Here is a 22983-nt window from a genome sequence, read left to right on the forward strand (position 1 = left end):
CCCAGCTCAGCCCCGTCCCCTGTCCTGTCCCCTCCCCCGAGGATCCCGTTAGCTCCTGTGGCTGCACACGGGCCCACCTGCTGCTCCCCATTCCATGGGACAAGGTGGGTGTTCAGTAAACATCACTTTGGAGCCCGGGCCTGCGGTCCCGTGGGCTCTGTCATTTACCAGCTCTGTGTGACAAGCATCTGGACCTCCATGCTCACCGGCCCACACGGGGCATGGGGCAGGGCCCCTGGGGGCCTCAGCCCAGGGCAGAGTGGCGGTGCCCAGAGCAGCCACGACCATGTGAACATGTGTGGCCCAGTGTCCACAAGTGTCCCTAACGCCATCTCCTCAGCTGTTCATGAGTTTGACCTGGGAGGCAGCAGCCTTATCTGTGTTCAGGGGGGAATGGAGACTGGGAAGGCAGCGCCTCGCCGAGATGTCCCCCCTCAGCCTGTGTTCAGAACAGCCCGTCCACGGCTGGTGGGAAGCTGTGCTCCTCCACGCGCTGGGGGGTGAGGCACTGGGGGAAGTGGCCGTCTGGCCCTGGGGGCTCGCTCCCCCTGAGCCCAGGAGATGGAGGGGTAGGCGAGGCCCAGTTACCATTCGCTGAGCGCCATCCTCCTGTCATAGACGCGGATGGAGCCGTCGCCGAGCCCGGCCACAATGAGGGAGCGGTGGGAGTCGCAGGAGAGGCTCGTCACGCAGCTGTCGGCGCCCGTGGGGATGTCCTAGGGCCGACACAGACCCGTCAAGCACCCTGGGGTCAGGGCCCCGCCCGCACCAGCCGCCGGAGGAGCCGGGCCCAGAGGGAGTCAGGCTCCATCTGCCCGAGTTACAGCCCGGCACCCCGAGGCCCGCAGCCCAGAGGACATAGCCGTAAACACCTCTGTGCCCGTTAAACTTTCCAACGTCTCCCCTTCTCCTAAGAAGGAGGATGAAGCACATTTCAGCAGGAGGAATCTTCATCAGCTCCCTCTTAAACCTCCTGATTAGTTCAGGGAAGGGTCCAGGAGGAATCCTGCCACCCATAAACCATCCCCTCGCCTCTCCTCCTGGCAGCTGTAAAAGCTGGAGAAGGGCAGGAGGTGTGATGAACGCTCAGCAGAAAAGAGCAGCAGACAAAAAAATGGGCCCCAAGAGGGGGAAAAGTGCTTTTCCAATCAGAAGTTGTTTGCAGCTCGGGCGCACACTAGGAAGAAATCCAACAGGGAAGGAAACCAAATCATTGTACCCGTTTAAAAGGTAGGAAGCAGCCTGATTGGGCCTGCTTTCCTCTGTCCCCCACCTCTGGGGACACCGCCTGCTCAGAGCACTTCCATAGACCTTCATTCTTGGCCCTTGACCTTGAGGGCGAGTGGAGCTGGGGAGGACGGTGGGGTCTGTGCACACTGGCCCGCTGCGCCCCCAGGGAAGCCCCGCAAGGGACAGTGTGCTCACCTGCACCTTCATCTCTCGGTCTGTGTCCCAGATCCGGATGATCCGCACATCTCCCGAGCTCATGAGGAGGCCGGTCTCCTGCTCCCAGTCCACCACCATCCCAGCTCCTGGAGAGATACCGATAGGCACCAGTGTCACCAAGGGCGCCTGGTCTGGGCAGTTGCTCAAGCAGCTGGTGCCAACCCATAGGGTGGGTCTCCAACCCCACACAAGCTTGAGGTTGGGGTGACAATTCAGAGCCTTCTCCATATCTCTGCTGTTTTCAGGCATCTGCCAGAGGGAGAGCAGGATCTCAGGGCCGTTTGTCCAAGATGCCCACCTTCCAGGACACCTGGCCATGACTGGCAGGTCTGGAGACTTGAGAAAGGGCGTCAGAGGCACACAGGTCTGAGTCCTCTGGGTCCTGCAGTTCCCTGCGGGTGAACAGCTTCGTGGCTGCCCCTCATGGAGGCAGGGGGCTGACCACAGACGATCAGTGGTGAACGAATCAAGGGGTAGCCCTTTCCTCAGACTGGGCGGGGTTAGGGGGGGCGCGGTGAGAACCTTCAGCCTCCCTAAGGGCAGCACTGACCTCACAGGAGGGACTCTAAAATAAGATTTAAAATGTTTACTTGTATTTCAAACATACAGAAAAAACACAACAGAAATCCCTGAACACACCACTCAGATCTAAGAGTTGCTAATATCTTTTTTTTTTTTGAGTTGCTAATATCTTGTCATTTTTACTTTTTTTTTTCTTGAAAAGAAATGAAATTTAGGACAATAAAAGCCTCACTTGCCTGCCCTTTCCCCAGATGAACTTCCCCCCTGCTGCAGATATCCTCCCAGGCCTGCCTCTGTGCATTCCAACGCAGGGCCATGTGTCCAAAACCACAAAATGCATCTCTTACATCTCAAAAGTTGCCGATTTAAACTGGGAGTATATTTTCTGGCAACTTGTGTTTTTTCTGTAAGGTTATATGGTGAGGTTTCACCCAAACCTATGAACGCAGATCTGGCTAATTCGTATAAATTTGTGGGTAACACGGTCTTGGAGAATGAGCCCTTCACGTCTGTGACCCCCTGAGTTTGTAAGCCATGCCACCCTGACAACGTTTCCATGCTCCCTGTGTGGAAGGAGGCGGTGGAAGCACCAGGAAGGGGACATGTCCATCTGTGCTTCAACTTCCCCAGGAACGGCCATCCACTCCCAGAGCGGGTGCCGGCCTGCAGTCTCAGCAGAAATGGACACAGGGTGTGATTTCCCTAAATCCTGGTCAGCATTGGTGTGTGAAGCCTGAACACCTTTAAATAATTAAAAAACTTATTTATTTCTATTTTTGGCTGTGCTGGGTCTTTGGTGCGGTGCAGGCTTTTCTCTAGTAGCAGAGCGCGGGGCTACTCTCCAGTTGTAGCGTGTGGGTTTCTCACTGCGGTGGCGTCCCTCACTGTGGAGCACAGGCTCTAGGCTGCATGGGCTTCAGCAGTTGGGGCAAGCAGGCTCTGTAGTCGCAGTTCTGGGCTCGAGAGCACAGGCTCAGCAGTTGTGGTGCACGGCCTTCGTTGCTCAAGGCATGTGGGATCTTTCCGGATCAGCTATCGAACCTGTGTCTCTTGCATTGGCAGGTGGATTCTTTACCACTGAATCACCAGGGAAGGCCCCTGCGTATGTTTTTATATTCTGACACTGATGGTTTAACTCATATACTGCAAATGTCCTTTCCTATTCTGTCACTGACATAGCTTCACGTATGTTTTCTTTGGTCACACCAAAGTCTAAACTGAAGTCACCGTGCTTTTTCATACATCTGTCTCTGCTTCTCGTGGCAGCAGCTCCTGTGTTTGCCTCTGTGGTTTTCCCTTCTCTCTCTGTGGGTGCCCACTCTTCTCCCAAATTCCTGAGCTGGAGGGCATGATTCTCCTATGTTCCCTTCAGGCTACAGAGTTCCATCCAAGTGCCTAATCTCCTCTTGAACCCCAGACTCTCATTTGTACACATCACTTCAGGTTCCTGCTCAGATCTGAGTCCCTCGACCCTTGCTCCAGAGACTCCCAGTGGCCTCCCAACTGGGCTCCCATTCTGCCCAAAAGGGACCAGCTTGGTCCTCTTACCTGGACCCTGTGCCTGGAACGCCCCTCTCCTGACATCCACACAGCTCCTCCATATTGTGCTCAGTCACCTTCTCAACCACGCGAGGCTATGATGTCTCCGTTCCAGAGGCATCCCCTCCCACATCCCCTGCCCCGTCCTTCCTGTTTTGCCGGCAGCTGTTGTGTCTACTCTGCAGAAATGTCACCTCCCCACAACAAATGGACCAGCCTTTGTTTCACCTTTTAGAATGCAGTCTCTCCACTGCAACACCCCTGACCTCAGGCAGGAGGAAACACCCCAAAGTACTGTAAAGGTTTCCACAGGTGACAAGGCTGCAGGTATGGCAGATGAAACGGTATGACATGTGAGTCCCACTTCTGTCCGGGAAAGCCCAGGTCACACTGCGACCAGTCAGCCTACAAGCAGAGCCTGAAACCAGGCCACTGCTTCCCTTCATGATGTGCCTGGTGGGCATTACGTGAATGAATCACAGAGGATGCACCCACCCAGGACCGGACTTTGGGCACCAGGTCACTGCAGAGGCTCACAGACTCCTAAATCCATGGACCACTGCTGGGGTGGCCCATGTTCTCAGGCATGCTTAACAGTCTGCTGGGAGCTCCGTGTTGGCCCTGAGGGGTTTTCAGGAGCAGTGTAATTAAGGAGCGGTCCTCCATTGAGAGCATGGGGCCAAGTGACATCTGGGATGCTCTGGGATCATGGGAACAAGTGCGGAGAATCCGGGGGGACCACACAAGGACTGGGAGGAGTCTCAGCCCCAAGCCTACGCAGGAAGCAGAGAGGAGGCTGTGGGCATTCCCAATGGAGCAAGAAGGCCCACCTGGCCTTCAGATGAAGCAGTGGCAGCTTCCTTCTCGCTGCATCTCCTTCATGGTGGATTCAGAGCTGGTAGGAGCCCTGCGTTAGGGCCCAGCCCAGTGACTTCATTTCACCTGGATCCTTCTCTCAAAACAGTTGCCCTCTGAGTGCTGGGGGTGAGGACTCCAGCACATGAATTTGGGGAGATAGAGCCCCCATCCAGGCCCCATGTCCCCATCTGCACGGAGGCACGGGAAGGTGTGTCCGTGCAGCCGTCATATGATCTGGAGACACAGGTTACATGAGCTCTGAATCCCGTTTCAAATCTGGACTCTCTGATGTGGACTATAGAGCTTCACATTCTGGTTTAAACTAGTTCTAAAGCACGGTGAAGCCAGCAGAGGTAAGAAATGGGTTTCCTAGGGTTTTCCCGAGTGCTGTGCATGTTGGGGAGGCAAGTGCCCTGCATGTGCAGACAATTCTGGGCAAGGCTGTTTTCTGAGCTGGGCCTGTTTGTGGAAGCTGTGTCTCCTAAGACAGTGAGCTCCTATCCGTGGAAGAGTCTCAGACCAATGTAAAAACTGTTGGGATAAAAACAACAGTCTGCTCACATCCTGACCCACCTCCAGGAAGGTTCCTCTTCCTGCACCTCCTGGCCCCCACCTCATTCTCCTGCAGGTCTGGGGCCTTGGCTGGTCCTCCGGCCCACATCTGAATGTAATCACTGGCTTTCCTCCTTGAGACCTTTCCCAGCCAAGCCTGTGTCTCGACCTCTAGACACAGTGGAGGAGAGATGATCTGACTCATCACGAGTTGGGAGAAGATGGTAAAAAAGGTGACACTCTTCCTTGATGTGTTGAATACAAGAAACAAAACTGATGGCTGTGATTTAAGTAAAACTCATAAGATAGGAACATCATGATCTTGAACTAGAGTGCAGATTCCAATCACTTTGTTCCTGGGGAGCATGGCCTCAGCAGTGTTCCCCTCCTTCCCCTTGCCCAGAGAAGTGACGGTGGTGGGGAGAGCCCCAGCCCCTGGTCCCCTGGCCCTTTCCTGTTTTTCAGGAGCAGGCAAGCTGCTCTGGGCTTCCCTCCAGAGGGTCCCTCCTCCTGGTCCATGCCGCTGCATTGAGGACACCAAGGGTGGTTAATGAACGGAGGCTGCGCGTGTGCTGCAGACTTTCTCCTGCTGGGCGGGCACCCTGAGCGCTCAAGAGCACAGTCCCTCTAGTGTGACGTTGCTCTCACTGCGCAGGAGCCAGGGGTGGGGTGGCCCTCGCCAGGAGGCAGAGATTCTCAGCTGACTTTATTCTGGATACGAGCCCTGATCACATGTTCCTCTCCAAAAGCTGGCCAAAGAGGGGATTTCTTCATTAAAATATAGGCACATTGTGCAGGGAGGGTTGGAGAATAGCAAGCTCGAACGTGTAAGTCAGGGACCAGGCAGAACCCAGGCCCAGTAGACAATGAGAAGAAGAAACACGTTGTTTCAGAGGCTTGAGTCTCTGCGATGTCCATGATCAGCCCTCCAGGCTCAGCGGCCAGTCCAGACTGACCTCTAAGGACCCCCCAGTCTGGAATATGCCTTTGAGAACCAACACAGGGATCTGACCTCTGAGAGTGATGGTTCTAGAACTCCAAAGGAGGAAGGGCAGGTCCCCACTCCACCAGCACATGTGAAAACCTCAGACCTGTGGGATGGTGACCCCCACTGCCTCCCCAGGGATGCAGACGCAGCACCTCCCCATGAGGTAAGGCCTCTCTCAGAGCCTGTGAACACTTCTAGACACCTGGCAGGTTCAGAGGCTCAGGACTGGGCTGGCAACAGAAAGCTGGGCTATTCAGGGGCAAATGACTTCACCTAAACCTCTGTTTCTCACTTAGGGAGATGGCCCAGGACACTTGGCAGCTGTGAAGGATCAGAGCAGACCTGTGCAGGTGCTCCCTGTCAGTGGGGCTGGGCACACGTGTCCTGGGCAAGGAGGGAACTGTCATTCCCTGTGGCCCGTGTGCCTGCCCTGCGGGCCCACGGGAGCCACCACCCGGCCTTGCGTTCTGGCTCCAGCCTTGAGAGGGCCTCCCGCTAAGATTCGATTCCGGATGCCTGTGACGCCAGAGGAGGTGTGCAGGTGGGAGAGAAGGGCAGCTGTGACCCTCCCAGCCCCACCAGCTACCCCAGCACTCTGTGGCTGGTGCCCGGCTTGCTGCCCAGCTCACTGCCCAGCTGCTCCAGGTGACGAATACCAACAACTGACCGAGGCCCAAGGTTTACATCCAGTTCACACGCGGGTGCTGGGTGATCTGTTCCCTGTCCTCTGGGGTCACTGCTGCCCTCCACGCAGGTGACAGCCAGGGGTCTGGGCTGCTCTCCTCCAGGTGCCCCAGGGAAAGGCTGTGAGAGGCGTTCCCTGGTTTCTCTTCAGGGTTTTGGGGCAAGTGACCCTGTCACTCCTCTGAGGCCCTTTCTGAGAGAACCCCTCCTGGTTACCGCCACCGCTATCACTGCTGGTGGGAAGCGGGGGAGTGAAGATGGAGTCAGTCCTGGGTTTTCTCCATTTTTCCTTCATTTTGAACTTTTTACTACAAGAGTCCTTTGTAAAATATCAAACTGTGAGTTTGTACGTTTGTAAGGACATCTTGTTCTTAGCTCCTTCTCCATCCCTCCAGTTCTGGTGGCACAAGGGACCCTGTCAGACCCGTGGCCACCACTGCCTTCCTCCAAGGAACCCTTGTGGAGAGACGGAGAGGTCACCACAGGGTTGGTCACACTCTAAACTCAGATGCTGCAAGTTAAAGGTCAAGAATTCTATCTGCTGCCAGGATTCATAAGGCTCCATCTCTTTACAATTTACCCCACTAGTGAAATCGGGAGAGAAAAGGACTCATTTCGAGCATGTGTATTTTAAGTTTGCCAACCCAGTGTGTGCATAGGCAACTGCAGATGGGCGTTTTGGTAACTATCAGATTTATATACGGATTTTCAGATGGAAACAGATGCTTTAGGAAACTCTGCATTCTTTGGAGAAATGTCTATTTAGTTCTTTGGCCCAATATATGGAATTTAGAAAGATGATAACAATAACCCTGTGTACGAGACAGCAAAAGAGACACTGATGTATGGAACAGTCTTATGGACTCTGTGGGAGAGGGAGAGGGTGGGAAGATTTGGGAGAATGGCATTGAAACATGTAAAATATCATGTATGAAACGAGATGCCAGTCCAGGTTCAATGCACGATACTGGATGCTTGGGGCTAGTGCACTGGGACAACTCAGAGGGATGGTATGGGGAGGGAGGAGGGAGGAGGGTTCAGGATGGGGAGCACATGTATACCTGTGATGGATTCATTTTGATATTTGGCAAAACTAATACAATTATGTAAAGTTTAAAAATAAAATTAAAAAAAAAAAAAAAGAAACTCTGCATTCAATTCTGAGAAATATTCTCTTTGAAGAAATTTGGTGGGAACACAAATCTCACTTTGGAATGACATCTATCTCTGTCCTAACGGAATCGTGAGACGTCTTCCCTGGGAGCCTGAGAGCTGCGCCATCCTTACTCTAGCAGATGTAGACTGGGATTATTCCCGTTCCAAGGCTGCTGTGAAGGTGGCATGGAGCACGGAACTGAACTGTCCTCGAGCCAGTCCAGAGTGAGGCCACTACGGAGGCCGGGAGGCGCGACCACGAGGCCTCGGCTCCCAGGGACAGTCCTGTCTACGGCTCTCACTGAGGTCTCTTTCCAGAGCTGCATGCAGCCACCTCATTCATCCCATGAGATCTGAGTGCTCAACAAGTGAGGTCTTTTGTATCAGAGGAGAGTATGCAGATGAAGGAATAAGAAAAACCACAGCCCTGACCCTCTGCCGCCTGAGAGCACGGTGGGCAAAAGAATGTTGTTGCGCAGAGCAGAGGAGCCGGCTCCCGCCCAGCCCTCACAGATAAGGGGAAGGCACTCACCTCCCTGCTTATTGTGGTCAAGAAAGATTGAGACCTTTCGGGCCAGACCTGTGAGGAAACAGGGATTATGGGCTTGATGCAAGGGGAAGCCGGCCAGCCAGAGCCAAATCAGCCAGAATTAAACACACCACAGAGTCAGGGAGCACCATGAAGGAAACGGGGTGGGGATGGGGGGGCAGACAGTGGCCCGGGCCACGGCTGCAGTTGGAAGACAAGGGCCAAAGTACCTACGAACTTGAAAACTCAACAACTGGAGGTTTTAGCTAAAAAAAGACTCAAGATGGGAAATCAGAAGGTGCTGAGACTCAAGGGAAATGTGGCCTGACATGCGTGGCACTTCCAGCGAGGGGCAGTTAATGGCCAGTCACACACACGGTTAGTGTGGCCCAACTGGCAGGAGCTGACCCACTGGCCACGGCCGGAGGAGCGGAGGTAACCCTCTGTCTAGGTCCTGAGTGAGGACGGCTCTTCATTCACGAGGCCCTGGGTTGGTGAGGAGGCCTCTGGGGAATGGTGCTTATGTCCAGGTGACTATGGGCACCTTGGCCTGACGATGGGTGGTACCACCACAGGTTCTATTTCAGAACATGGCTCACTCAGCTCCAGGGGATGGCCAGGGACCCAGACTGACTTCAGTTCTCCTGACTGCAGGGGATCCCCATGAGGGGAGTGTCCCCAGGTTAACTGCACGAGCATGCACAGGAGCATACGTGTTCACATGTGCACATGCATGCATGCATGTCCATGCCTGGGTACACATGTACACAGTGAGTCAGGGGCATGCTAAGATGACGCGGAGGCCCTGCACGTTTCACACAACTTCCAAAAGGCAGGGGTAGGGCTCCTGCAAGAAACAGTCTCTTTAGTCCCAAACCACTGGTTCAGATCTTTGCAAACAGGCTGCCACGACAGCGACCCGGTGAGTGAGTTCTGAGCTGGACAGCACACAGGAGAACCTCACAGGCAGAGTTTCCCCACTGCTCAGGAGGCGCCAAGTCCTCCCTCCCAAGTGCCTTACATGCCAGTGTTCACAGACGAGACCCCCATGACCTCTGGAGCTGAAGGACAAGGTGGGCTGGGCCTTGCAGGGTGCAGAGCTGTGTAGGATCCCCTGTCACAGGTGCGTGGAGGAGTTGATGATGGCAACCCCTCCCCTCAGGGTGCCTCATCCCCAGAACACAGCTCAAGGCTGCCTGGGATCCGAGACCAGGCGGAGGACCTCCCTGTGCAGCACAGGGAGTTTCACATGCCCGGGAGGTAATCCAGAGCAGGAAGTGGGGGCTGTTGCTTCTGCCTGACAAGGTCCCGGGGGACCACAGCCAGGACTCTGAAGGGCCTCACGCTGCAGGGGGGCCCCCAGATGCTGATAAGCAATGGCCTTAGAAGCTGCTAGTTCTCCCCTCAGAATCACGACCAACAGCTCTGTGATTGTTGTCAGAGGCCAAGATGAGTGAAGAGAAAGATAGCAGGTACTGATGGGCAGAAGGCACCCAGAAGTTGGCAGAGGGGCCAGAAATTCACCAGCCTCGCCCCTTGGTTACTGAGCTTGAGCTCCTGAAATGGAAATTATAATTGGGGTCTCTCTGGCCCTGCTGGGGTTGCAGTCCCTGTGCTGCAGAGGGAAGCTGTGGAGGCTGGAGGGTGCGGGGGTCCCTGGTTCTCAGGGCGCCCCTCCCGGGCCCTGCCACACACAAGCCCTTCCTGTCCTGACCCTTTAAAGCAGCTGGCCCCCAGGTGCCCTGCCCCTTCTACCTCCCACTCCTCCAGAAAGAACGAGAAGTAACATTTTCCTTTTTGCTAAGTTCACTGCTGCCCGGTCAGACGAACTCTGGCTTAGCTGCCGAGGAGTGCCCGCTCCAAGACCCCCTCACCCCTCCTGCTGACAAAGACTTGGAGGTAAGACCCTCACCAGCCCTCACCAACAACGCCTGTCCTGGGAGATTTCTGAGACCCAGGAAAGGGGGCGGGTCCAGTAGGAAGGAGTCTGTAGGAAACGCACGTCCGTCTACATCAGTGGAACCCACTCACAAGGAAGGGCTGCAGCGCACACCTGGGCCAGGAGCGGCTCCCCACACGCAGGTGATGTCTGGGGGGACACTGCAGGGGTGCCCCAGGGCTGTGCTGCTGTCAGCTCAGCTAGACCCCGTCACCCCACCTGCATGTTGACTCCTGGACAGGCAGCTCCTCTCACCTTCACTGGAGCAAAGGCAAGCGACGCTGTGGGCAAATAAACCACAGATACATCATTTGGGGGTGGCAGGTATTTGGGGGCTACAGGTAGGTGGACCGTTGTAAAAGGAAAAGGCTAGACAACAGCATATTCACTGGGCCACAAGTGGGCTCCCCACCTTCCCATCCTCTGGCCCAGCTGGAAGCCTGACCCTGCTCTCTACCAGCTCCTGCCTTCCCCACACAGGGGTCTGCGAACGGCTGGAGCCTGGGACAGGTTGCCTGCTGGGATGGCAGCAGGAAGCTAAGGACTGAAGACCATGACTCAACTTGCCCAGCATATCCTGCAATGTGAGGGTGAGCACCTGAGGACCACGGGGAGGCCGTCAGCCACCTGCTCTGCTGGAGCCTCAGCACAGGCCTAGGGTGGGGCCGGTGGCTGAGCGGGTGGAAGGTGGGGGCGCTGCAGGGCAGAGAACAGGAAAAAGCAAGAGAGAGATGGAGGGACCCTGTGATGGCAGCTGTCATCCATGGGAGCACAGGACCGGGCTCACAGGAGCCAAGGCAACAAAAAAACGGCTGTGTTGGGGCTTGTGGGATTTGATACACAACTACTTTGTCTCTGAAGAAAATGTAAAAACACTTAAAATATTAACATATAAGGAAGTGTCTGCTGTGGAGCTGGCCGTGCCCCTGAGGGCACTTAGATGGAGGAGAGAGAAGCAGCCACGCAAGCACCTGATTGCTTCTCAAGGCCACGGAGAGACCCCAGGTGGGTGGAGGGGAGTGGGGTGATGAACAGCAAGCCGCTCTTGCCTCCATCTGGCAGGGGCTTTGCAATCACACTGGAGGGTGGCTCTGGAAATCCAGACCGATGGCCACATAAACGCTCACACAGTGAGCGCCAGGCTGAGGGGCGCAGACCTCCCGATAATGGGCCTGGACCCAGAGACTGGCAGGTGGTGTGGGTGTCTCTCAGCCTGGCTGTGGCATGGCCGTGCCCACCAACAGGCAGCACACAGAGTGGGGTCTGGTGGACACTGCAGCCACACCTCCTTCAGCCCAGAGCGGGCAGGCGGTGCACTGGCCTCTGCCGAGGACCAGACGCTACCAGGGTGCCTGCTGTGTGCTCCTCACTGAGAGTGGATTATTCTGGGTATGAGGGGCACAGGATGCAGCCCCAGACCCCGCCGTGCCCATGCTCTCACAATCAACACACGCTTCAAGCCAAGGGCAGGGGCTGCGGTCTGCTCAGAACTCGGCAAGAGACACACACACACACACACACACACACCCTCCCCTTCACCTCGCTGCAAGCAGAGTCTCCCAAGAGGGAAGCTGGTTGGGTCGGGACTCAGGGGCTCCGAGTGGACCGACTTCCTGCAGGACCCCAGGAGCACCCACCTCGGGTGGTGGGCAGCATGTCCGAGAGTCCCTGCCAGGCTGTCACCATTTCTGGGTTCTTTTCCAAATCAGCAAAGTTCTTCCAGACCCTGATGGCACCGTCATCTTGGGGAGAGGAGAAAGGAGATTAAAACGCAGGCCTGGCTGCTCTGGGAAGGGGAGGAGGCCCCTTTCTTGGGGGTGCAGGAGGACACAGGCTGCTCAGGCCCACACCAGGCAGCCTGAGGGACAGACGGTTCTCTCATCTGGGGAGGAGCCACACACAGGCAGTGTGAGACCTCTTCCGACCTGACTTGGGGCTTCAGGGTGGAGCCCCCACCTCAGCGTTCCCGATTTCCCCCACCACCGCGGGCATCATCTGCCAAGAAGAGCTGGTCTCTCACAGGGACAGGGCCTCTCTCCTCACCCGTCACATGACTCAGGAGACCGGTGGGACGCCCCTCCCCGCCTCTCCAGCCCCAGGACGGGGCAGAGATCCCAGTGTTCTCCAGCAGATGGGCAGCCAGGTGGGCCTGAGTGTGGGGCCACCACCTGTCTGCTGGTCTGTCTGTCCTTCCTTCCTTCCTCCTGGTGTTGCTGTTCCCAGGACCCTGTTCTCTGGCCTCACTAGCCCGTCATGGACAACCTGGCCTTGAGCTGCAGAGGGAGTTCAAGGTCACCTGGGGACACACTGGGGAACTCGCGTCGAGCAGAGTCCCTGGCTCTGCCATCTGCTGATCTGCCCCAATCTCTGCTGAGACGTGACGTCTCCCTGCTCTAGAACTTAGGCCTCCTGCTGCTTCTCCACTGGGACCTGACTCCCAAAGGGCCCTTGGTCCCTCTGCCATGTCTGCTGTTTCCAAGGAATCACCTCTCTGCATCCTCTTTGAAGCTCAGATAGGCTCATTGTGACCTGTTGTCAAATGCCCCGCAGACCCTACTGGCTCCCGCACCACTGTGGGGTTTGTCTTCCCCTCCCTGCCTGAGGCCTGCTGGGGGGCTGCCTTGGGGCTGGGGCTGGACTCTGTTTTCCTGGGGAGGGCTGCCAGCAGGACCTCTCCCCCTAGGTGTGCCTGTCATGATGGTGGCCTCCACTTGGGACTGGTCAGTCCCCTTTATCAAAAGAAACAACTGAGGTCACAGGCACCTTGCTGCCAATTTGTGCTGGGGCCCTGCACCTGTCCCCTGCCACCTCTGCATCAGGGTTTAGGTCCCCACCATGGGAACCTACTCACCTGTGGCTGTGAGCAGGAGGGAGCAATCCTGGCCATTCAGATACTCCATGGCCGTGACCCTTGTGTACCGAGGGTTTCCGTTGTGGAAATAATCCAGCTTCTCCCCTTTCTCCCAGTCCCAAAAGCTTCAGGGAATAAGAGAGAAATACGGTGAGTGATCAGGGAGGAACAAATGAAAGCCACAAGGAAATACCACCTGACACCCAGCAGGTCAGCCACCAGCAAACACAGAGAAGGACACGTGTCGTCAGAATGTGGAGAAACTGGAACCCTGTGCCCTACTGGTAGCAATGTGAGATGGTGCAGCCGCCACGCAGAGCAAGAGCGGTTCCTCAAGATGACTGAACACTGAAGTACTACGTGTCCAGGATCCCACCTCTGTGTACATATTCAAGAGATGTGCACCCAGGTCATAGCGTGTCACTCATAATAGCCAAAGGATGGAGGCAACCCAAGTGCCCACTGATGGATGAAGGAAGAAACAAAGTGTGATCCACACACTTGGACCACTATTCCATCTTAAAAGGGAAGTAAGTTCTGACACCTGCTACAGCACGAATGAACCTTGCGGATGGTATGTTAAGTGAAATAAGCCAATCACAAAAGGACAAATACTAGATGATTCCACTCATTTGAGGTTCCCAGAACAGACAAATTCCCAGAGACAGAAAGCTGAGTGGTGGATGCTGGGCCTGGGGAGTGGGGAGGGGGAGTCAGTGTTTAATGGGGACACAGTTTCAGCTTGGGGTGATGAAAAAGTCCTGGAGGTGAACGGTGGTGACGGCTGCCCAACAAGGTGAAAGCACTCAATGCCACTAAACTGCAAGCTTAAAAGCGGAGAAGACAGTAAATTTTATGCTATGTATAAAAAAGGAGAAGAATAAGAAATAGGTAAGAATTCTGTCCATTTTATCAGCTATAAAAATAATCGTCCCCATGGTCTCTCCCATCAAGTGTGCACTTTCTCAGCGACATAAGGGCAACAGTCGCTATGAGTTAAAGTGGTGTCTTGTTACTGACGCTTTCCCTTTGCACACTTGCTGCCCTTGCACCTAAGCGGGTCCCTAACATGCCCTGTCACTGGGGGGTCCTAACGAGCCCCTGTGCTCTGCTCTCTGTTCATTGCACAGGAACAGCCCCATCTTAGTGCCTGAAGCTCCGGTCCTGGCCCACATGTAACTGTGGTCAGGCCTCTGGAGCGCCCGTGGTAACGTGGCCAAGTGCAGCCCTGGGAGGGTGTGGGCAGCACCAGGAGGAGAGACATCTGCCGGCAAGTTCTCTAGCCCCCACCCCCGAAGCAGCCCAGAGGCTTGGGGTGAGGCGCTTCCACGCCTGGACGGGGCAGGGGGTGTCCTGCCCACACCCCCTGGGGCTACTTGTTCTCCACCTGAAAGGCCAGCCCCATAAGTACCCCCATACCAGATGCTGTCTTTGTCAGCGACGGCCACGCATGGTGTAAAGGGGTGAAACTTGACCACGGAGGGGACGCCAGGGTTCCTGTTCAGAAATATCTGGTCGTCCAGCCTTGTGATACCTGCCGAGGGAAACACAGGACGATGGGCCTCAATTTGCAGTAAACGTCACTGCCGTGTTTTGCCAAGGCTGACGCCAGCCGCTCGTATCTGGGGGGTTGGGAGGGGCCCAGAGGGAAGCAGGAGGCAGAGTGTGGGCGGGCTCCTGAGGGTGGGGCTGCCTCTGTGCAGACAGGCTGGCATCCGACTCACGCTTACGACAGCCCGTCGGCAATATTCAGAGCAGTGCACGCAGGTTAAGGTTTTCTGAAAAGAATGTCACAGATTTTGGAATAAAGTTCAGTAAGGCGGCGATTCGGAACTCAGACCCAAGACTAAAGCTTTGGTTTGGCCATCACTGTCCGTAACCCAGCCAACTCCTGTGTGGAGGCGGGGGCCTCCAGTATGGAAAGGCGGGAACCTTGAAATGACGGAAAGACAGCTGATCAAGAGTCACACAGAGGACGTGAATGGGGATCTGCTCCCCAGGCCCCAACACAGGTACCTGGGAAAAACTGCTATGGCCCTGAAGGAGCTCTAGAAGAGCAACGAAAAGAGGATACCAGTGTGGGGAGCATCAGATGGGTTCCCACATGTTATCTGCAGAAGGATGCAGGCTCATGCAGAGGAGCCAGGCGTGTGGCCCCTGTACCTGCCCGTCGTGGAGGGCAAGCAGCCCCCACAACACTCAGCCCCGGGGTCACCCCCTCCTTGGCCACTGGAAGCTGGTCTTGGGTGACACAGAGGAGAGCGACTGTGGCGCTCGTGCTTCGTGAACCTGGCACCTGCTGGGTGAGCTGCTATCACCCACTATTTCAGGCTTTTTCGCCTCCCTTTGCTAAAAAAGCTAACACTGAAAACCACTCAATCATCAGGATGGGGTTAAACTAACAGGCAAACAGGCCTGGGAAAGTTTAACTATTGCCCAGAGATGCCCTCCCCCTCAGCCATGGGTTCCCCAGGGAGGGCGTGTAATTTGACCCAGGAAAGATGAAGGGACACCCAGGTCCTGAGTCACTGCAGGCATTCTGCACACACGCACAGATCTGGGCACGATGGTGAGGTTGCAGCATCACGGGGGCTGGCTGGAGGGGTCACAGATAAGGGAGGCGGCATTAACTTTCCCAGCTCATCTCCTGGGGCCTCGCGGACTCGTCTAATGACTTTGCTGGGCCCGTAGGCGATATTCCACGATTCACATCCTTCCCAGCACATGGCTGGCCTCAGATGAAACCACCACTTCACAGAGTCCAGGCTCTGAGCGCTACAGGCAGTGCAGGAGGCTGTGGCCTTGCTAGTGGCCCTGCCCTCTCTGCCCACGTCTGCCGGCGGTGAGGCTCTTGCCTGCAAGCTCACTTGCCAAGGTCTCCAGCAGCTCAGCAGTTCCTTTCGGTGTGTGTCAGACAAACAGATCTTTTCCCCACAAAGACTGGAAAAGAGAACCCCTGACCCTAATTTACAAAGATGATTTTTTTCTTTTCTGTCTGCAAAACCTGGTTGGTTCTCAAATGACCGGCTCTAATTTCACTCCCTGTGCAATGCTGACCGAAACACCACCAGCCAAGTGTGGCCTTTACTGCCTTCAGATGTTCGCTGTGTGCGGCAGACTGGCTCCCAGGCCGCCTGTGGGTACAGGGAAACCAATTTGTCCTGCTGTCCCCTTTGGTAGGCCTGGGGTCTAAAGAACCACAGACTTCCAAGAAAATAGGTCCTTGACACCATAATTCAAAGAGCTCCTATCAAGCTGGGCGGCTCAAGCTCTCCTGGAAAAACTGGCAGACTTTGAATTCTACATCCCTGGGGGCTTTACATCTAGAATGCGCCTTCACAGAGGTGAGTTACAAACAACCAAGATTGGTTTTAGCAGAAGTGACCCTGCATTAATGGAATGTGACCCTAGCATCTCAATGAGAGCACTGTGAATGCGCTCGAAGTGCTTCTGAAACAGCATTGCTTCTGGAAGTGCTTGGGGGGCACCAGGCCTGGGCAGGTGGGCCAGGGATGAGATCCCGCCTCCAGGCTGCCTGCAGGTAGGGATGGGCTCATGGGTCCTCAGCCGCAACTTTAAATAGTAACCCATAATACAAAAAAATTCTCTGGTGGTCCAGTGGCTAAGACTCCATGCTCCAATGTGGGGGGCCCAGGTTCGATCCCTGTTCAGGGAACTAGATCCCACATGCTATACGCCACAACTAAAAAGATCCTGCTTGCTGCAAGTGAAACCTTGCATAGCCAAATAAATAAATAAATTTTAAAAAATTAAAAAAAAAAAGTAACCCTTAATAATCAAGGGAATTTGACACCACAGGGAGAGAAGGTCATGAAAATAATTCCACAAAAGTGTGAGGAGTCTGCTTATCTACTCTGTGCAGCACCCAGGGAGCATCATCCACTGCCCAAAGCTGGCCCAGCAACAAGGACTCAGGCAGAGCTGGAAGACCAGCCCACCCACAGCTGTGGGATTGAGTTGGCTCCTGAGCCCTGGGGGCTGTACTGCTGGGAAAGAGGGAGGCGAAGGCTTGTCCCTGGGTGGGGGAGCTGCCCAGTGCTCTGGCCCTGTCCTAACCACAGGGTGGAGCCCCTTGGCTGCCCCCTCCCACCTGGCCTCAGTGCCTGAGGGTAGGGGGCTGCTGCAGCTGACATAAGGGGGACCCATGACACAGCAGCCCTCCCTGTGGCAGCCCACGTCCCCGCACTGGTGAGGTGGGGTGGGGCTGGAGGGTATGCAAAGTGGGGAGTTAGGGTACCTGTTGGCAAATTTAGTAAAAGGTTTGGTCAAAATGTGACTGATATACAGGCTTGGGGTAATAGGGAGCAATTATCTGGGGGCCATGTGGGGTCCAGGCAAATACAACCAGGGCCTGATGTTTGTCTTCTGTCCCCATGGTGAGGACACAGGCCACCTGCTGTGGACCCCAGGGCTGCAGAGGGCTTGCTCCCTTCTCTCTGGAAACGACAAAAGGCAGAAGCCACGACTGTCCCAGAGGCCGCCAGTCAGACAGGAGCTTCCTTGGACGATGATCCCAGAGAGCCTCCATGTCTCCCTGGGGACAAGGCCTTCCTGGGCAGGTGAGTGGTGCCCCACGGTGGCACCCCTTCCTTCCTGGAGCATCTCCGCCAGCCTCATTCCTCGCCCGCACCAGGGCAAGTGGGGGCCGGCTCACTGCCCGCGGTGGCCCCTGGGGACACCCCTTACCCTTCTGGATGAGCTGTTGCGCCTGCTTCCGGACACGGGTGTTCCGCAGAAACCGCCACTCCCGCTCCTTGCGGATCTGACTCTCCAGGTCATGCTCTTCCGGAATCTCCAACAATTAAAAAAAAGAAAATTAAGACAATTATTTCCAAATGAGAGGGTTCCCCCTCTGCAGGTGCAGAAGAAACCTGGTTCTCTGGTCGGTCCAGTGCCCAACAGCAGTCAGAGCAGACCCTTACAGTCAGAGGGTGGTCACCAAGCTCCCGAACCTGCTTCCCTCCCTGTGCTGGGGGCATTGCACCCTGCTGACAGCTGGGTGTGGAGATTCTGGGACCCGGGACCGGGACCTGGGACCCGGGGGAGGGCTGGCTGGCTTGGGGACATGGAGCAGAGACTTAGGAAGCCCCTGCCTCTGACAGCCCAACCATAGAGGCCAGAAGCTGTCACACTCTGACAGGGCAGCGAGGGGGCTGCTTTCAAAGCAGACAGAATTTGAGGGGGAGGTGCAGGGATAAGGGCCAGGTGTTTCCTGCAGGAGGGGACATAACGGGCTCTGCTGTGCTGGACACTAGATTGACTCCTTTGTACCCTTAAATGCAAAATCAGAAAAAGATGTGGTGTGCTCAGAGACGTTTGCTTTTATTCTGATGCCAAAGGGAAACGAAGCCTCTGGTTAGAAGATGAACGCACTCATGAGAAGTGACAGAGGGCAGCAGGCACGGTAGTGCTGCCCCCTGGGGCCGGAGAGGCAGCCTGGGCCTGAGGGCGGGGCCTTCTCACCCCTGGCGGGCAGGAGCTACTGCCCGCCAGGCTCCACCTAACACAGCAAAGGGGCAAAGCTGGCAACAGATTCCATGTGGGTGGAGAGTGAGGAAGGAGCTTCGACCCTATGCCTGGGAACTTCTGCCTTCCTTCATCAGCTTCTGCATATGAAGTATGTGGAAGCTGGAACAGTCCCCTTTCCTGGATAAGGGCCCTTCTTGCTTCATGGCATGTGGGTCATGTCTAGGAGAGGGCCACACTTAGCAAACAGTAAGTTAGGATTTAAGTTTACTATATTCAGAACATAATCACTTGTGTAAAAACGATGTATCTCCTTCGTCATACAGTCAACTTGCCTAACTCTGGTTGCCTGCTTGAGAACTCAGACCTGTAAAGTTCTCAGATATAAAAGGAATCAAATAAACTTGGAAAAACCCTACTTCCTCTTGGCTGAGAGCTAACCTGCCTTGTACTCAGCCAGGTAACACTGCACAGGCAGAGGGAGCCCATATTCAATATTTTAAAAGTCATCTTCTCTGCTGGAGAAAGCATCAGGATGACGAATGGTGAACGTGGTCACGTGTACGTGCCTGTGTGTGTGCAAGCACAGCTGAGAAGATGGGAAGCAGTTATTACACGAAATGGTCACAGAGCACTTTTGTGTCTTCTTAAATGCTCCGTGTTATCTCTGATCACAAACAAACAACCCGAAACCTCATCTCATCCCTGTGCACAGACCAGAGGGGTCTGTGTTCCAGGATTTCACTGCTACAGTCCTGTCTTTTTTCTCTTAAAAATCACAAACCCACAGCCAGCAAAACAGCAAAGATATCCTGACACGGAGACAACAGAAGAAAAGTCACCTAGAGCCTCCAGAGCAGTTAGTGTTGTAGACATAACCCCACGAAGGCACTTGGGATAGATGGTGGGTTTTTACCAGCTGGTTTTGTTTCATGACAATCCAGAGATTACTGGAAAAGAAATTACAGATAACCAATAACATAGAGTGATAAAAAGAAAACCTCCAGATGAAAAGAAGACAGAATCAGAATGAAGCTCTGGTTTCTGCAGGTTTAGAGGAAGGGTCTGGAAGCAGGGAGGGAGTGGGACAGACAGAAAGGAAGTTCTCCATGTGGTGAGGGCAGGCAGGAGGAAGGAAGGGGGCAGGAGGCAGCTGTGCGTGGGAGTGTGGCCACATGCGCCCTGGGGCCTCAGACAGACTGACCTCCACCGCACAGCCGGGCATCACTGCCCCGGGCTGAGTCCTAAGCAGCAGAGCACGGAGCTCTGGGGAGTGGCCCCGCTGAGCTCAGGAAGGACTTGCAGCATTGAACTGAACTGAACCACAGCCCAGCAACCAGCGCACACACCGTCCTGGGGACAATCACCACGAAGCACTAGGACAAGCGGGGGCGGGCAGCAGTGGGGCAGTGCGGGAGGCGTGGGTGGAGAGAGACGGGGAAAGGGAGAGAGCAGAGGCTGCGAGAAGCAGCAGGCGTCAGCCGGCCGGGAGGGATGAGGACGGATGGAGGGGACCAGACTGTTTCCTGCTCAGCTCTTCTTAATCATCTGATCAGTTGCCTGCCCCTCCCCTTACCTCGTGGCTCTGCAGGTTGAATAGAAGCTTCTGAGTAAACAGAAGCCCAGACCTAGACGGTGCTGAGCTTTCCTCCTGGCAGAGCTGGAGGGACGTGGGTGAGGCTAATAGTGTTACATGATTAGGATCATGACACGCTGAGGATTCCTAACACCTGGCTTCTCCTCAGACTTTTAAAAACCAATTATGATGCTGAAACCTCCTGAGGCCTCCCGTGGAGCCGACAGCTGAAGGCTGGTGACGGCATCCCCCTTGTTCCTTAACTGTCACTGGGGCAGCCTGGGCTTGGGAACAAAGGGAGACCAGAGGGTCTCAGAAGCCTGATGGCGGGCCTTGCCAGGTAAGCAGGTCCTCATATGATGAACTTGTGAAACACAGGGCACACCCTCAATGCCTCTGAATTTAAAGGGGTTCAAGTGCATGGGATAAAATCCACAACAGGCACGTGGCTATCAGGACCGAAGCTCGACCCCTGGAAGGCTCGTGAGGTCATGGAAGTCCCCACCAAAGAGCTTCCTGGGTTCCCACCAGAAACAAATCGAGTTCTGTGGTGGGACAGAGACCTTGTTTAACAACAAACCACCCTCCCCAAACAATGACGGAGTCAGCAGTGCCGGGAGGGAGCGCACTGGCTGTGGGCTGACTGGTCTCCGCTGGGCATGACGTCTAAAGAGTTACCAAGCTGAAGGCCACTGACCGCTAAGGAAGAAGCTCTGAAGGGCAGATCGGAATTCACTGTAGGTTCTGATACCTAAGTACAGGCATTTTTATCATGTGACCACACCTCACAAAGCATCAGGGTGACTGAGATGCAATTCACATGCGGTAAATCTCACCCTTTGGGGCCCAGTTCTGAGTTCTGACAGGCCCCACGGTCATGTAACCACGCACAATGGACATGTAGAATAGTTCCTTCACCCCAAACTGCTAGATGCCCTCTGTAGCCTGGCCTTTCCCCCAGTCCAAGTCCAGCACCACCTCTGTTTTCCATCGCTGTAGCTTTGCCTTTTCCAGATGCCGTATAAATGAACTGTACAGTTTAAGTCTGGCTTCTTTCACTGAGTATAACGCAGCTGAATTTCATCCATAGTGTGTATGCTTCAGTTTATTTAGAAAACATTTGGTGAATTAGTATTTCATCATATGAAATATTCTAGCAGTTTATTCACCCGGTGAAGGATATCTGGGTTGTTCCCAGTTCCTGGTAATTATGAATAAAGCCACTGTAAATATTCAAGTACAGGCTTTTGAATGAACAGAAGTTTTCATTTCTCCTGGGTGAATATCTAGGAGTAGGATTGCTGGGCTCTATGGTTAAGTATGTGTTTAATTTATGAGAAAGGGCCAAATGTTTCCAAAGTGCTTGCAATATTCTGCCTTTGCACCAGCAAAGTATGAAAGTTTCAGCTGCTCTGCATCCTTTGCCAGTACTTGGTATTGACAGATTTGAAAATTTTAGCCCTTCTAACAGATGTGCAGTATCTATTTCATTGTGGTAACTCGACTTCCCTTGTGAATAACTGCTGTGACGCTACACATCTTTTCTCAAGTTTATTCGCTGCCTGGGTACTTTTTATGGTAAAGTGTCTGCAGATCTTTAGCCCATTGTTTTTAACGGGGCCACTTGTTTCCTGATCATGGAATTTTGAATATTCCTTATATATACTGGATACAAGATTTGTATGTGTTTTTTAATTTTCTTTTGGTTTGTGGCTCATGATCTCATGTTCCTAACAGGATTACTCAAAGAGCAGTTATCAATTTATGGTGAAGAGCAATCTGCCACTTTTTCTTGTGTGGCCTGTGCTCTTTGTGCCTTATTAAAGAAACTACTGCCTAACCCAAGGTCAGAAAGATTTTCTTCCAGAATTTTCATGGTTCCAAGCTTCACATTTAAGGAGTGAGTTATTGTACAAGGTGTGAGTGAGTGACTGAATTTCTACTTTTGGCAAATGGGTGTCCAATTACCATGGTGCCACTCCGCTGGAAAGACACATTCCTTTCATTGAACTGAACAGTTCTCATACGTCCATGGAAAATCAATGGGATGTACTGATGTGACTATTTCTGGACTCTGTTCTGTCCCGTTGATCCATGTGTCTGTCCTCTCACCAATTCCACGTCTTGATTATTTAACTTTATGGTGAATCTCGAAATCAGGCAACGAAAGTCCTCCAACTTTGTTCTATTTCAAAATTGTTTTGGTTACTTCGGTTTCTTTGCTTTTCCTCATAAACTGTAGAAGAGGCTTGTTGATTAAAAAGAGAAAGCCAGGAGGGAGGTCCAAGAGGGACGGCACATATGGCTGATTCATGTTGATATATGGCAGAAACCAACACAATATTATAAAGCAGTTATCCTCCAATTAAAATAAATAAATTTTAAAAAAGAAAAGAAAAGGTCTATTGGGATTTGGATTCAGACTACATTGCTCTATATACATCAGTTTAGGGAGAACTGACATCTGAATTTCATAGTCTTTCAACCCATGAATGTGGTCTTCACTGATTTAAGTCTTCTCTGATTTTTTTCATCAATGTTTTTCATTTTTCACCATTTGGATTTTGCTTTTTTTTTTTTTTAGATTTGTAGCTAAGTTAAGTACTTCATGATTTTTTTTTTGATGTTATTGTAATTTCTGATCATTCATACAGAAATAAACAGATTTCTGTATAATGACCTTGTATCCTGCAGTCTTACTGAACTCACTTATTCTGGCAGCATCTTTCAGATTACTTAGGGTTTTCTATACATCCAATATTGTCTGTGAATAGAGTTTTATTTTACCCTTCCCATATGTACACATTTTCTTTTCTTGCCTTGCTGTCTAGGACCTCTGGGAGGATGCTGAATGGGA

The 22983-nt window shown here is 53.7% G+C and overlaps 1 protein-coding gene across 2 annotated transcripts in view; it reads right to left on the reverse strand.

The window, feature by feature from the left end:
• The window catches only part of RPTOR (regulatory associated protein of MTOR complex 1), a 324545-nt gene that overhangs the window by 4821 nt on the left and 296741 nt on the right, over nt 1–22983 (reverse strand). The window contains exons 25-31 of one of the 2 annotated variants that reach the window (XM_070390212.1): nt 17771–17876; nt 14483–14597; nt 13064–13188; nt 11850–11954; nt 8277–8324; nt 1426–1532; nt 589–716 (exon numbers count right to left, since the gene is read on the reverse strand). In XM_070390212.1, coding sequence (XP_070246313.1) covers nt 589–716; nt 1426–1532; nt 8277–8324; nt 11850–11954; nt 13064–13188; nt 14483–14597; nt 17771–17876 — 734 coding nt within the window. The remainder of the gene's footprint in view (nt 1–588; nt 717–1425; nt 1533–8276; nt 8325–11849; nt 11955–13063; nt 13189–14482; nt 14598–17770; nt 17877–22983) is intronic. The other variant, XM_005907642.3, reaches the window with a different exon arrangement.

The sequence above is a fragment of the Bos mutus genome, chromosome 19 (genome assembly GCF_027580195.1).
Source record: "Bos mutus isolate GX-2022 chromosome 19, NWIPB_WYAK_1.1, whole genome shotgun sequence".
Classification (NCBI taxonomy): domain Eukaryota; kingdom Metazoa; phylum Chordata; class Mammalia; order Artiodactyla; family Bovidae; genus Bos; species Bos mutus.